The 14,918-nt window shown below is 48.5% G+C and overlaps 1 protein-coding gene across 1 annotated transcript; it reads right to left on the bottom strand.

Annotated features, from left to right (window-relative positions):
- Window positions 1-709: 709 nt before the first annotated feature.
- PSPH (phosphoserine phosphatase) lies at window positions 710-5,606 on the bottom strand. Its single transcript, XM_040973775.1, has 5 exons — window positions 5,455-5,606; window positions 4,486-4,620; window positions 3,945-4,090; window positions 2,917-3,065; window positions 710-1,187 (listed from the first exon to the last, which is right to left on the bottom strand). The coding sequence occupies exons 1-5, from the start codon at window positions 5,592-5,594 to the stop codon at window positions 1,080-1,082; spliced, it is 678 nt and encodes a 225-aa protein (XP_040829709.1). The 5' UTR covers window positions 5,595-5,606; the 3' UTR covers window positions 710-1,079.
- Window positions 5,607-14,918: the final 9,312 nt, after the last annotated feature.

Here is a 14,918-nt window from a genome sequence, read left to right as displayed (position 1 = left end):
TCATGATTACGCAGGGTTCTGGGCGACTGGATTCGTCAGTCCCAGTGTTTACGTGCCTGCCGCGCCGCAGCTCACTGCGCATGCGTTAGGCGCGTGCGTGGTACTGCCAAAGCTACGTGACTATCCACCAGGCACCAAGATCTAGCCTCTCTGGCCGGCGCCATTTTGGGTACGGCATGTAGCCAGTACATACAGATATGGCTGGCAACAGAGAATCTTCCAACCAACCCCTGGTTCACTCCCCAGGTAGCTGTAACCGCTGCGGCTGGGCCAAGCAAAGCCAGGGGCCCTGTGGGTGACAGGGGTGTACGCACTTGCACCATCTTCTGTTGCTTTCCCAGACACATCAGCATGGAGTTGAATCAGAGGAGCAGCCAAGACTCAACCCATGCTCCAACTTGGGATGCCAGTGTCACAAGCAACTGCTTAACCCACAGCAGCAGAAGGCCAGCCCTCCAATATGTGGTTTTTAAAGGGCAGCATTCCTGTTAAGGCTTCATTTTTTTTTTTTTTAAGAAACTTTTGTAACATTCCATCTATGAAAGATTTAGGAAGTTGAAAAGAGAACCTCCGTTGTTCTGTGTGACGACCGTAGGCAATGGGGAGTGTGTTCCTGCTGTTCCTTGCCTGAAAGTGGTTTCCACTTAAACATGGAACCTGCATCCTAGACGCCGAAATGCATAAGGGCAGACTTGACAATTCCACACATCTATTCGGATACAAGGATAAAATTTTATTGATAGCTAAAGGGAAAAACCAGTAATTCCTTTAAGGTTTCTGTAGCATCCTTGTTTCCAATGAGTGACGGTATTTAATTTATTGCTCATCATTAAAAGGCTTCGAATAAAATATGGCTAGGACTATACAAAAGAGATTCTGGTTATAAACGGCACAGTTAATTAATGATCTTAATAACAGCAGAACTACAGTTTTGAAAAAAGACTCTTCTAGGATTTCCCAACTCTGGCTGAATTGAAAGTACCAACTTCACGTATTAAGTTGTCACGGGCAACCGGAAGCAAACGGTGCCAATCGGTGTAGCTTCTGGAAAGTAATCTGAATTTACATCAAAGCGGCTGCTATTCTTCCAGTTCTCTCAAGAGCTCCACGAAATCAGTGATGTACCATTCTGCGTTGTCCTTGACTTGTTGCCTGATCACATTTCCTCCAAACCCAATGAAAACATCCTAAGAAGGAAGAGAAAAAGAAGAGTTTTTTTTTTTTTAAATACAATGCAGCCATAGTCCAAGGCTATCATATTCTTTTTGTTTGTTTTGGAGTTTTGCTGTCATTGTTGTTGTTAAGATTTATTTCCTTATTTGAAAGGCAGATTTACAGAGAGAAGGAGAAACAGATCTTTCATCCATTGGTTCACTCCCGCGCTGGCCAAGGTTGGGACCAATAGCAATGTATTCCAATCTGGGTCTACCATACGAGTGGCAGGGGCCCCAAGCACCTGGGGCACTTCTGCAGCTTTCCCAGAGGCAAAGAGCAACTGGGATTCCACCTGTTTGTTCTCATGGAAGATGGATGACCCTGTTCACCACAAAAGACTGGCCCGGGGCAGTGTTCTTGTTGGAAACAAAAAGCTGTTCCTGCAAAGAACGGTGAGCCCCATGGAGGACGCTTCCCCTGAGATTGTGAGAAAGCTGGTGAATGAGTGAGGACACAGCTGTGGCACATCCATCCAGCTGCGCAGAGTGGGTGTTTAATGAAGAGAATGAGACAGACTCCCTGCCATCTAAGAGACCAAGACAGATGCTTACAGAATGGAATGCCACGTCAGCAATGACAGCCATGCTGAACCCATGTCAGAAGGAAGAGCCAAGAACCCCACGGTGCAGGGCAAATCCCCCTGGACCAGGCATCTCCTGACTGGATCCTGGTCTGAATAACAGGTACCTCCCTTCCGGAGTGGGAAGGGCTCAGCACATGCGCAACAAATGGCCGAGGGGATCAGGTGTGTGGCACGTTGGTTAAAATTTCCCCTTGGCTTGCCCGCATCCAGTACTGGAATACCTGGTTTCAGTCTGGGATGCTCTACTTCCTATGCCTTCCCCCTGCTGATGTGTACCCCAGGAGGCAGCAGGTGATGGCTCATGTACTTGGGATCCCTGCCAATCATGTGGAAGACCTGGATTGAATTCCAGGCTACTAGCATTGTCCCGGCCAAGCCCTGGCTGCATTGGTCTTGTGAGGAATGAACCAGCAGATGAAAGATCTCTCTGTCCCGTCTGTTAAATGAAAATAAATTTAAAGGTGTTTTAAAAGAGAAAAAACAAAGGGGCTGAAGCTATGACAGCCCACAAGGCTGCTGGTTGAGTCCCAGCTGCTCCATTTCTGATCCAGCTCCCTACTAACACATCTGGGAAAGCAGCAGAAGTTGGCCCAAGTGCTTATGCCAACCCATGTGGCAGGACCCAGAAGACTCCTGGTCCCCGTCTCCTACCCAGCCCAGCTCTGGCCATTGTGCCCATTCAGAGAGTGAAACAGTAGATGCAGCCCTCTCTACCGCTTTCTCTCTGTGTCACTCTGCCCTTCAAATAAATAACTAATAAAATTTTGAGAAAAAAATGAAATGATGGTTACAGAATTGTTGATATTTTTATTGGGGGAATTGTAGCCAAATTGTACTGAGGACTCATTTGGACTATACTGGGTGGCCTCCCTGCACGGACAAAGGGCAGTTAAAGAGCTCTGAAGGTATCTAGTTCTTCATTCACAAAGTTTCTTGGGCTTGCCAAACGTCTATTGACATTGTACAACTGGATTGATCTTAGTTGTCTTGCTGTTATTATTGTACAATGCTATTTAGCTGTTCTTACGGAACCATTGTTGCCTTCTGTCTTACATAGTTGGAAATCAACTCCTTCAAGTGAAGTCACAATCTGAGAAAAGCAGTCCCTTGATACCTACAGCAGGAGGACAGGCTTCCATGTCTGTAGCTCCATCTCCAATCATGACTATTCTCTTAAAGTGAAATTTTTCCTTTAGAAACTTGATCACTTTTCCTTTACCACCAGATTCAGCTGTTGGCTGCGTCTCATCAAAACCTGCGTATTCACCTTAGGAGAGCAGAAAAAAAACAAATGTTTAAGACCCACAGCACAGCCTTACTAGGCCCAGAGTTCCACATAGGTGAGGTCCTCTCTTCAGGGTCTCAGAGGGGGCTAAGAAGCATCCCTGGTAAAGCTACAAAGCCTGGAATTTTACCCCTGTTGCTTGGAAAGGGAAACTTGGCTTGTAATTTGTGAGCAGCTCTTGTAGATGTGCCTTTATCAGAATCTTGGAGACAGTTAGCTAATCTTCTGAGTTTCCAGGATGTAGCCGTTCTCAAACTTTGTGGAGGCAGCAGAATCACGAACACCACAAAACAGTAAGATATCTAAAACTTAAGATGTTTATCTACAATGTCCTCTAAGAGGAAATGCCAACTTATTTCCAGTCAATCATTTCTGTCGTTACACAGAAACTTCCACGTTCATTCCCTGCTTTTTCTTTTCAATGACCTCCTCAAAAAATGTTCTCTGAATTTATTTCAAATGCCTGTGGCATTACTTGGTGCCAAGGTCAAGTTGCTTCCTGACATAACTGGAGATTCCTCAAGATGAAAACACTTCCCTTGACGACAGCTGTGGTGCCATTAATGGAACCCTCCTCCCTGGGTCCAGGTGACAACAAAAGCACAGAGAGATCTCAAAACATTGAGATAGAACACATCACACCATGAGGTAGCCTGCAAGACTTGTTGCCATTCAGCTATGAAAGCCTGGGCCGGTGATGACTCAAGTCTGCTGTGGACCCCACAGCCATCCATCAAGGAATCGTTCACACACAGCTGTGCAACTGATACCACCTGCACCTGTGGCATTCCAACTGCTACCACCAGAATCCTGGATCCCAGAGCCAAGAGAGAAGGAAACGTGCTGTGATTCAAGTGTTACCGTTGAAGTAGAATTTCAGCCTGTTGGCAAATACATTGGAGGCTGGGATATTGAGCTTCGAGGCAACGTGCTCCACGATGCTCCGAAAGCCACCGGAAATCAGGAACACCTGAACGCTTCGCTCTTGCAGGCGACTGACCAGCTCTCTGTAGAGGTAAAATCCCAGGAGTGACCACCACAGAAGTGAGAGAGAAAAACTAAATACTCCCCAAGATAGGTCTCCAAGCAAGAGACATATAGAAGGCACATCACTTGGAGGGGTATTAACATCTTACGTATGTTGTTCTACTGTGCTTTGGGAACTAATGGGTGAGACTTGATTGCTTTAGAAACCATTCCATCAGTTTTTCTGCCCAGGGACCCTCACCACACACACACACACACACACACACACACACACACACACACACACACACACACAAGGAAAGCACAGATTCTTCCTGGGGAGAGAAGGAGAGCAGACATGAGCAGGACCAGACAACACAGGACCAACACCACTGCTGAGAGGGAGACGGTCTAGCCACAAGTGGGCTGATCTTACCTTATGCCGGGGGTTAGGTGTGGGGGGTGCTCTGCTAGAAGCCTCTGCACCTGCTCCCTGGAGGGTTGGATCAACGCTAGGCGCTCTGTGAGAGCTGCTTTGAAAGGCACTGCCCCACCCATGGCTCGCCGGGTCCTAGGAGGAAACCCAACAGTCAGACCAAACGTGTGAGCCATCTGCAAAGCATCCATGCTTACCACCGCAGGTCTACATGACATCCATCCATCATGTGGAAGCATTGCCCAGAACTCCCCCTGTACAGTTGACACTCTATGCTGTTACAGGTGCAAGGCCTTGGGGTAAACTCCTCAAGGTTTGTTTAAGGATCACGAGTATTTGGCGACTGCAAGGCTCTGCATTCAGTGACCCCAGGAAAGCCACACCCTCAACCCACAAATACCTCCCTTGGAAGTTTAAGCCCCCGACAGACCTCACACAGCCTGGGTGCTCTGCCATCATATGCAGGTGAACACGCGGTGGCCCATGACCTGGTGACTAGGGCCACGGTAGCAGTGGGAGCCACTGCCACAGTGCAAGCAGAGCAGGCAGGAGGAAGGGGCTCTGACCCAGGAGACTAGTTTTCCATGGGACCACCGAGGCCACGCTTCAAACTTTGACCCAAAACACCAGAAGTCGGGAGGTCCCCAAGGCAGCTTCTTCACTCAGCTATTGTCATTATCCCGCTGACCAAGCAGAGTGTGGCTTATCCATAGTTACTGTCCAGACAAATCTGATTTTTTTTTTTTGGCCATAATATTTGCCACCAATGCCAGACAGTTTATATATAAATGGACAGATAGATAAAACACACCACAAAATTCAGCTCAGTCAAAAAAAAAACAGTCTGGTGTGCATGTTTCCTAGCAGGTTGCTCAGAAGCATGTCTCTGCCTTAGCATTTATCTCACGCGGTCACTCTCCCTCGTGAACTGCTTTATCATCCCACAAGGTGAGTAGCTCCAGCCCCTACATTTCTGACACAGCATCCTCGACTCCGCAGAATTTGGCCAGCTCATCAATTCCTTCTTCTCTGATAACTGTGCTATCGACGTCAAAACATACTGCATCCGCAGAACAGAAAAGCTTCCTCAACTCTGAATTGGAGATCATCCTTGGAAAAATTCTCCTGGAAGAGGAAAACACACATCTGTTTAGAAATAGAGAGAGAGAGAGAGAGACCGAAGCTATGGCTAAACTGGCTAATGCCCTGCCTACAAGTGCCAGCATCCCATATGGGGACCAGTTTGTATCCCAGCCGCTCCACTTCCCATCCAGCTCCCTCCTGATGGCCTAGGAAGGCAATAGAGGATGTTCCAAGGCCTTGGGATCCTGTGCCCACTTGGCAAACTTGAAGAAGCTCCTGGCTCCCGTCTTTGGATCGGCTCAGCTTTGGCCATTGTAGCCATTTGGGGAACGAATCAGCAGATGAAAAATTTTTCTCTCTGCCTCTCCTTCTCTGTGTAAATCTACCTTGCCAAATAAATAAATAAAGCCTGTGGAAAAAGAAATATAAAATAGAGAGGAATGGGCATTTGGCATAGCAGTGAAGACAACATATACGAGGCCCACTATGTAGTCTCAGAGAATCTGGGTGTTGAGTTCCAGATCCACTTCCAACACCTGCTACCTAATCATGTGGATGCTGAAAGGCAGCAAGTGAGGTCCAACGAGTTGGATGCCTGCCTTCCAGGCGGGAGACCTAGACTACATTCCCAGCCCTTGGTGATGGTCTGGCCCTACCCTGGCTACTGTGGGCACTCAAGAAGTTAACCAACAGATAGAAAACTTCTCCCCTTCTCTGTCTCCCCTTTATCTGCCTTTCAAATAAACCAATAAATAACATTTTCAAAAGGTACAAAATCAAATTGCAACTGCCTGTAACAGCCAATCTACTTTGATTTGTATCATAGTCAGTATAACCCACATAGTATGCAGTCTTGGACTCATTTATTTATTACTCATTTTTAAATAATTATTTATCAGAAGGCAGAGTAACAGAGAGGGAAAGACCAGAGCAAACAAGAGAGAGAGAGGTTATCTTCCATCTACTGGTTCACCCATCAAATGGCCACAATAGCCAGGGCGGGGCCAGGCTGAAACCAAGAGCCGGGAGCTTCATCTGGCCTACATGGGTGGCAGGGGGCCAAGAATTACACAATTTCTCACTGCCTTCCCTGGCGCATTAGCAGGAAGCTGGATTGGAAGTGGAGCAGCTGGAACTTGAAACAGTTCTTTCTTATGGGATGCATGTGTCAGGGTTGGCTTAACCTGCTCTCCCGCAACACTGACTGTATATGTCATTCTTTTCTTGGCAGGTACTTAGTACCTTCTGAATGGCACATCTCTGGGGTCATTGAAACAGTGAGTTCCAAATTCTGCCCTCAGAAGCTCAGCCTAGTGGAGGCACCAACTTTCAGATACAGTTGATACTGAATCAATATCCCATCTTCTGTATTTTTTTTTAATCTTAATGATTGCAAAAAGGCAAGCACTGAGTTAGAGGTGTACACAGGAACTTCTGGCACATGATGAAACGCTGAACTTTGTCTACGAAATGGGCTTCAGGGAGCTACAGGCAATGTGTGGTGAACTGGTCAAGTGAGTGGCCCTCTGAATGGGTTCTCAAAGAGCGAGTTAAGAACATGCTGTGCAGTGAGGAAGCAGGACAGAGGCAAAGACTGGAAGAGAAGGTGGTGAGAGCAGAGGGGAGAGCAGAGGAAAGATAGGGAGGGAGAAGGAACAGAGGACAGCTGGAAGCTACCAGGGACTCAACCCAGATGCTCGGCCATGCACGATTCATAGCAACATGCAGCTTACGGGTAAGGAGTTTGCTTTTTGCTTCCAGGCCATGCAAAGCCTCGGAAGATTTTGTGATTCAAAAGAAGACACAGGAAGTAAACACCAGAACCAAGTGCACATCTCTGGTAGTGACCTATGTAGTTGCTGTCCTCATCAGGGACAGTGGAGAAAGTGAGGAGAGAGCTAAGGGTAGAGCTCACAGGCACACCCTTTAACGCGAGGCCATGCTGTGCAGAAGCCAAGGCGGACAGAGTTGCAACCAGAGTGTGGGTTTGTTGTTGTTGTTGTGTTTCGCTTTTTGAGAAAATAATTGCACTAGAATTGGGGTGAAAGAGATCCTGAAGGTTGCCTACATCAGCCTTCCATCGGGGACTAGTATTTCAGGTACAAGACCAAACAGATGATGCAAATGATCTAAATTTAGAATGGACTGTGGCTAAAAACAAACGCAAAGGGACTAGTCAACCCCCCTCAACACCGATTTCCAACCAGTGAGTACACTTGGCAGAAGAAGCTGGTTCAAAGTTGACTGTGAAAAAAAAAACCCTTTCAAACCAAGGGTTGACAAGCCAAGGCCTGCAGAGCGAATGTAGTCTGCTGTGTTTTTTTCTCAGATTTATTTATTCCCCGGCTTTAGGCAACAACCTAGGTTGCACTGTACCTAGGCAAGTGTTACACTGTAGGAAAAAAAGCAGCTAATACATGGAAGGCATTCCAGCCCTGGTTAATGCCAACTTTGTGTGCCAGGACAGTTGCCTGTGTTTTTTTTTTTTAAGATAGGTGGAAGTAGACGCTGGCATGCCAGCAGATGGGGACTGGTATCTGGGAAAGCAGGGCCCCCAGGGCATCACAACACACTGCTGGAGAACTGAGCTGTGGGGTCTGGGTGCTCATGGGCACGAGGGCTGTGGATTGCTCCGGGAAGGGAATCTGGGGATGTGCAGGAGGGAGGAATATCAAGGCAGGGGGTGACAGGTGAGGACTTCCACCAACCAGGCTGTTGCACTTGCAGGTAAACGAGAAGGCTGAGACCAGGTGGTTTGGAGGAAATACACCAGAGGACCTTTCAGGGCCAAACCAATACACCCACCCATGTGGGAGACCTGAACTGGCCTTGTGGGTTATTAACCAACATCTACTGACATACACTAAAGCCAAAGCTGGGGGGCTTGTTTGGCAGGGCTAGACAACAGTACCTGCCAGTGAGTGTCAGGGCAGGATGGAGAGCATGTTAGGCTGATGACACTAACTAGCATCTGAGAGAAATAGGTCTGGGAGTAGATTCTGTAGGGGAATTGCGAACTTACCCCTGTGGGTATGCCATATCAGCTGGTTTGTTCAAGTGCTGGAGGTGGTGATGGTCTGAGCTAGGCATGGAACCCACCAACTCATAGGTTGGGAATAGGGTTGGGAACAGGCTGACCTGGTCAGGCTGCAGAACCTACAGGCACACCCAAGAATTGTCCACCAGCACACACAAAGGCTACGACTTGGTTTGAGCTGGTAGGCAGGCTCTGAGGACTCCCTGCTTGGCCAGTGCCCTTGCTGGTGAGCGTGAGAGCTGGGACTAGGAAGAGACCAGACTGGGCAGGGCTACAAAACCCGTTGGTCTACATGTGAGTTAGGCTGGGGGTCAGCCAGGCTGGGCTAAGCAACCATATCCACAGGTGCACGCATGAGCCAGAGTAAGGGTTGGTTGTTTGGGCTTTGCCACAGCATTGGCTGGCAGATGCTGAGAACAGGGGGCAAGTCCTGTTAGACTGGACCACAGAACCACCTGGAAACTGCAAGATCTGGAGCTGAGATTGGGCCTAGTAGAAAACTTGTGAGTACCCCTCTGAGGAGTTGCCAGCTTCTGCTGGTCAGTATGGGAACCAGGGCTGGCGGAGAGGTGGGGGTCTGGTAGGACAGGGGGCAGCACCCACTGACATGTGTGCAGGCTGGACAGTGGGGTTGGTTGGGCTGAGCCAGGCTGCAGCACTCATTGGTGCGTATGACAATCAGCATGGATTGGACCAGTGTGCTGCACATACCAGCATGTGCAGGAACCGGAGGTGGGGGTAGGCCTGGTGGGGTTACTGGGGAGTGCTCCAATTAAACTGAAGCTCCCACTAGTGTGTGTGAGGGCAGAGTGTGTGGTGGGCAGGGTTAGCTGGGCCACAGCATCCTTCAGTTTGTGTATGAGGTAGGGCTAGGGACATAACCAACCAGGTGACTGTAACCACCAAGGTGTGTATAGGCTGATGTGAGTGACAGACTAAGCTGGACCCCACACTGGCTGACATACAGCAGTCAGGTTTGAGATCACGTCTGGCCAGGTTTCTTTGGGGGATCCCCCATATTGGACCATTGGACTTAGAGCTCCAACCACAGGGAAAATCACTGGATGTGTGGAGTGCATATGTCAAGAACTACGTCTCCTCCGTTGCTAAGACCTGTGTAGTGGACAGCATGCCAAGATGCACATGGGGGACATGACAGCCAGTTTACTGAGGCCTGCAGAGAACATCCACTACCATGGAGGGCAGAACAAATTGGACAACTCTCCTGGACAAGTTTTGACAGTGAGTATCTGGGTGAGTGACGACTCTTAGGTGGACTGTATCAGCCAATGGAAGGACCTTGAAAGGATTTCCTCAACCTTGGATCAACAAAATGAACAACATCTCAGAACTATCAAAACCACTTAAGCAGTATCCTCAGAACATGCTTTACATTGGGGACCCTGGAATGACACTTAGTCATCCCCCACAGCCAGGTATGGATGCGATTGGGCTATTAGGAGTGGCCTTCTCCCCTCCTCTCCCCACTTTCCCCCATTCCTTGACCTTCACCACCCTGATTGGTGGTCCACATGGGCAATGCATCCATCTTAACTATAGAAACATCATAAACCTTCAAAAAAGAAAAAAAAAAAGACTTATTTGTTATGTGAAAGGCAGAACTACAGAAGGAGGAGAGAAATCTTCCATTGACGGCTTCACTCTTCAAATGGGCACAACAGCTGGCTCTGTGGCAGGCGAAAACAGCGAGCCAGGAGCTCCACCCTGGTCTCCCACGCTGGTGGCAGCCACCAGGGGCCCAGGCACTGGAGCCATCTTCTGCTGCCTCCACAGGTGCACTAAGTCAGAATCTTAGGTGAAGCTGACTCACTAGCTTAGCAGCCTGGTCTCAAACCTGCCCTCCACTATGGAATGCTGACAATACAAGCAGTGGTTTAAACCTGCTGCTACGTCATTGGCCCATGCCACCTCTTTCGGTATGGCTTCCCACCTGGCTTCCCAGGCTCTCACACTGATCCTTCTCTAACGCTGATTTCTTATGCTGGTCAGTTCCCTTCTGCTTGGTTCCAATGTGATAGCACAGGGCCCTCATGTGGCACACTGTGACCCCAGCAACCCCAGAAGATTCAAGTGCTGGTCACTCTACTTCTGATCTCTTTGCATTTCTTCCTTCCGCACCCCACATACAATTCTTCAGGAAATTATATCGGTTCCACCTCCCAAAGACAACCAAAAGGTGATTGTTTCTCATCGACCACAATTGCTCTAGCCCAAGTTACCAATGGCTCTTGTTAAAACTATACCAGGGCCCGAAAAAAGATTTCCCCAACCCAGAATTTGTTTTCAACGTAATAGCCAGAGGAATCTCTGGCAGTCATCAGTCAGGGCATGTCACAGCTCTGTCTCAAAACTCTTGACTGGATCCTTAACCTACTACAAGTAAAAGTAAGTTCTTTTAATTGCTTCAATGTTGCACCTCCACAACCCATCACTTTACCATGACCACCAGCCCCATACCCCAGTTACACGTCCTTTCGCCTGTACTCACTCCGGCCAACTCATGCAGCCCTGCTAAGGCAGGCAGGCTCCCCATGCAGGACCTTTGCTCCACTATGCCCCGGATTGGAATGCTCTTCGCCTAAATACCTTCTTGAGCAACTCCCTTCTCTGCAAAGGTTTGCAAGGGGGCAGGTATTAGCAAGCACCCAGGTTCCCACTTGGGATGCCCACAACCCATAGCCGAATACTTAATCTGAGTCTCCACTTTTTCTGATTCAGTTTTGCTCATGCACAGCCTCAAAGGCAGCTGGCAACGGCTCACGTACCTCCATCCCAAGCCCTTCTTCATTTCACATTATTATTGATCCTTAGCTAGAAGTCACGATCCCCCCCGCAGAAATTCTCTAATATTTCTTGTAGAGACATTCTAAACACGTGAGCCTTCCCCCGTCACATGGCAGTCCCCCTCATCTTAGAGAGATGCCCCTCTCATTTCCTCCACTCCCGTGTCCTCAGCACGAGTGTTCAGCTTCGGAGGGTTGAACAGCATACACACTGAAGAGCTGTGAACATGGCCACACTAGCCTCTTCTGGTTCTCACTTTTCATACTGGAAAATTGCAAAGCCGTACAAAGAAACACAGTGTCCCCACAAGTCCCCATGCAGCCATCCTTCCGCTCAATGAGAGGAACTACACTTGCTCCTCTCCCTACAGATCGGCCTTCCCTCGCTATCTCAAAGAAACCTCTACCATTTCATTCCAAACATGTCTCTGGCTTTCTTTCGCAAACAGCAAAGGCTGTGTCTCAGCATAGTCCTTTGCATATTGCTTTTGGGTATATGACTGTACCTGCCCGACAGGTCTGACTGCTGAGTAACCGCCCCACAACTTAGAAACAAGTCAGGTGAAGACTTTATCTTATCAAGCCTTGCGCTGACTCCTTTGGTAATCCATTTTGCATCATTTGTACCTGAATGTACGTAAGTCCCTGTGGCTCGACTCAACGCATTTACTTCCATGTAACTGCCCAGTCCTTCTCCATGGCGCTCTCCCCATCTACAAATACACACACACAGTGTATGCTCAAGGAATACAGAAGTCTCGTTGCTCCCATTTTGCCTTTTTTTTCCCCCTTTTTACACCTTTGCAAATGCTGTTCTCTTAGGCTGGAATCAACATTCTTAGTGTCATGGTGCAATTTATATTTGTTCTTCCAACTTAGTGTGCTACTAGCCTTGAATTAAAATCCTTCACCAAGGGCAAAGTGAAGTGATTAAAAACACCATTTAGGGCCTGGTGTGGGAGTCTAGTGGCTAAATCCTCACATGCACGTGCCCAGAATCCCATATGAGCACCGGTTCATATCCCTGAGTGCTCCACTTCGCTTTCCAGCTTCCTGCTTGTGGCCTGGAAAAGCAGTAGAGGATGGACAAAAGCCTTGAGGACCTGCACCTGCGTGGGAGACCCAGAAGACCCTCCTGGCTCCTGGCTTCGGATTGGCTCAGCTCTGGCCATTGCGGTCAATTGGGGGTGTGAACCAGAGGACAGAAGATCTTTCTCTCTGTAACCCCTTGTCTCTGTAAGTCTGCCTTTCAAATAACAATAAAATAAAAACATCATTTAGGAGTGCCCCTGTCTCAAATGTGACCTGGCCCCTAGCTTCCCATCAGGCTGGGTTGCTACTGTACGCTCTTGGAAGCAGTAGGTAATAGCTCACACACGTGGGTTCCTACTAAGATTGAGTTCCAGGCACCTGCTTCAGCCTGGCCCAGATCTGATTGTTGAAGGCTATGTGAGGACTAAGCCAGTAGAGGGAGGGTATCGATGTATTTTTCGGTGTGTTATTCTCGATATCTCTCCCCCACTCTCTGTCATTCTGCCTTTCAAATAAAGAAATCTCTCAATAGCTTTTTTTTTTTAAAGTCCTTAACTAGCAGTAACAACTTTGCCATGAGACAGAATCAGTATTCGTTAATCTTCTAAAGTTGGCAGAAATCTTAAAATCATAATCTGGGTCTGATCCTATGCCGTACTGCAGGAACCATATTAACATGCTCGTTTTATAGACTTGATCGTAGAAGTAGGTGAAAGTTACACCTGCAAAACTTTACCCGAGGTCTGACAGTAAAACAAGAAGAGAGTGGAAACCACAGCTTGGCTTCCAAACACACCGAGACAACACAGAGCAGGTGGACAGATGAAGCAGAACTAATCAACGTGATGCGTTGATAAGAAACCAAAGTGGATTCAAGAAGTGTCAGATTCTAATCAGGAATTCAGGCCAAAGTTCCGTTGGCTGGGGCTACCTGACGGCTGACCATCCACAGAGAGAGGAAGAAAACGATTATACATTCCATGGGGGACCAGCAGATGGGAGCAGGCCCCATTCATCAGCAAGTGGCCGCTGAGCCACACACCTCCAGGGAGCTCCCCAGCCTTCTCTTTGTGCGGCTCTGACACTAGCAACCTGACTCTAGCCCTGCAGGAATCAACTGGCTTCCTAGTACAGGGCCCTGAGTACTTACGGTGACTGTCTAGGCGAGAGGCGATCTAGCAGCCTAGAAGCAGTGCTGAGACGCAGTGCCATTCCACTGTGCATGGAGAATGAGCCATGGGTGAGTGGGAAGGAAGATACAGATAAACAAATGATGTAAAAAGTGCTCAGATGAGGGACACGCATTGCAGCATGACGGATTAAGCTAGCTGTGGCAATACTGGTATCCTTTATGTTTTATACGCTGGATACGCTGCTTTCTGGTTCATTTCCTTGTTGATACATCTAGCAAGACAGCAGAGGGGAGCTTAAGTACTAGGATCCCCGCCACCCACAGAGATTGAGTTCTGGGTTCCTGGCTTCAGGCTGGCCAAACCCCAACATTTGTAGCCACTTTCAAGGAGTGAACCAATGGATAGAGGATCTTTTTCTTTCTTTCTCGGTCAACCTGCTTTAAAAATAAATACATCTTTTTTTTAAAAAAAAAGTGACAGAAAGATCTTCCATCCCATGGCCCACTCCCCCAAATGGCTGCAATGGCCAGCGCCGAGCCAGGCCAAAGCCAGGAGCTTCATCTGGGTCTTCCACAGGCCCAAACACTTGGGCCACCTCCCAATGCTCTCCCAGGTACATTACCAGGGAGATGGATAGGAAGTACAGCAGCGGGGGTTGGGGGGCAAACCTAGACCCACTTGGGATGGTAGCAGCAATACAACAGCACCTTAACACATTACACCACACACAGGCCCCAACTGTGTTTAAAAAGAAGAAGAAACCTGCCATTGTTGACAGGTGGATTACAATGTGGATGCAAAAGATGGAGAAAACAGAGCAGGACACACCTGACACTATTGACTCGGAAGGGGAGTCTTCTCTCTCCTCTTCGTTGCGTTTCTTTGATCGCCTTTGCCAGTGGCTATGTCCTCCACCCCTTGCGTGCCCAGGGACTTGGCTCCCTCTCTGCTTGGCTGGGCAGCAAAGTGAACTTGGCTTTCCATCCATTAGCTCCCTCCAGCCTGGACTAGAAAGCACCTGCCTCCAGCTTGCTCCCGGTGGCCACCTTTCAGCTGATTCTACCAGCTTTCCTTCTCTAACTCACAACCCACTCGACGGGAACCAAACCCACCGAGTTCATTGCCTCTCCCTGTGTACACTAGAGTTTCACACAAAGAAAAAAAAAAATCGTTGCTGGGAATGGACTCTGGATCCTTCACATCTGGCTGTTGTGGGGGAGGAAACCAGGGAGGACGGAGGGAGCGAAAGTGGAGTAAAGGGCAGGGGGGAGGGGGGCGGGAGAGACTCTGGTGGAAGAGCCCAAGAAGTTCTCGGGGCCCTGTCCTGTCCACCTCGCAACAGAA

This window comes from Ochotona curzoniae, unplaced genomic scaffold (assembly GCF_017591425.1).
Source record: "Ochotona curzoniae isolate NIBS_2020 unplaced genomic scaffold, NIBS_Ocur_1.0 contig_2321, whole genome shotgun sequence".
Lineage (NCBI taxonomy): Eukaryota > Metazoa > Chordata > Mammalia > Lagomorpha > Ochotonidae > Ochotona > Ochotona curzoniae.
This window is presented reverse-complemented; position numbering and strand designations above follow the sequence as displayed.

Bases quoted from the DNA above. Each gene is read 5' to 3' on its own strand.
- PSPH (XM_040973775.1), bottom strand. From the start codon at position 5,594: ATGATCTCCAATTCAGAGTTGAGGAAGCTTTTCTGTTCTGCGGATGCA. The intron at 3,066-3,944 runs GTAACACTTGAA...TGCTCTCCTAAG, and splicing joins GCTGAAATTCTACTTCAACG to GTGAATACGCAGGTTTTGAT. The intron at 1,188-2,916 runs GTAGGTATCAAG...CTTCCTTCTTAG, and splicing joins TGGAAGCCTGTCCTCCTGCT to GATGTTTTCATTGGGTTTGG.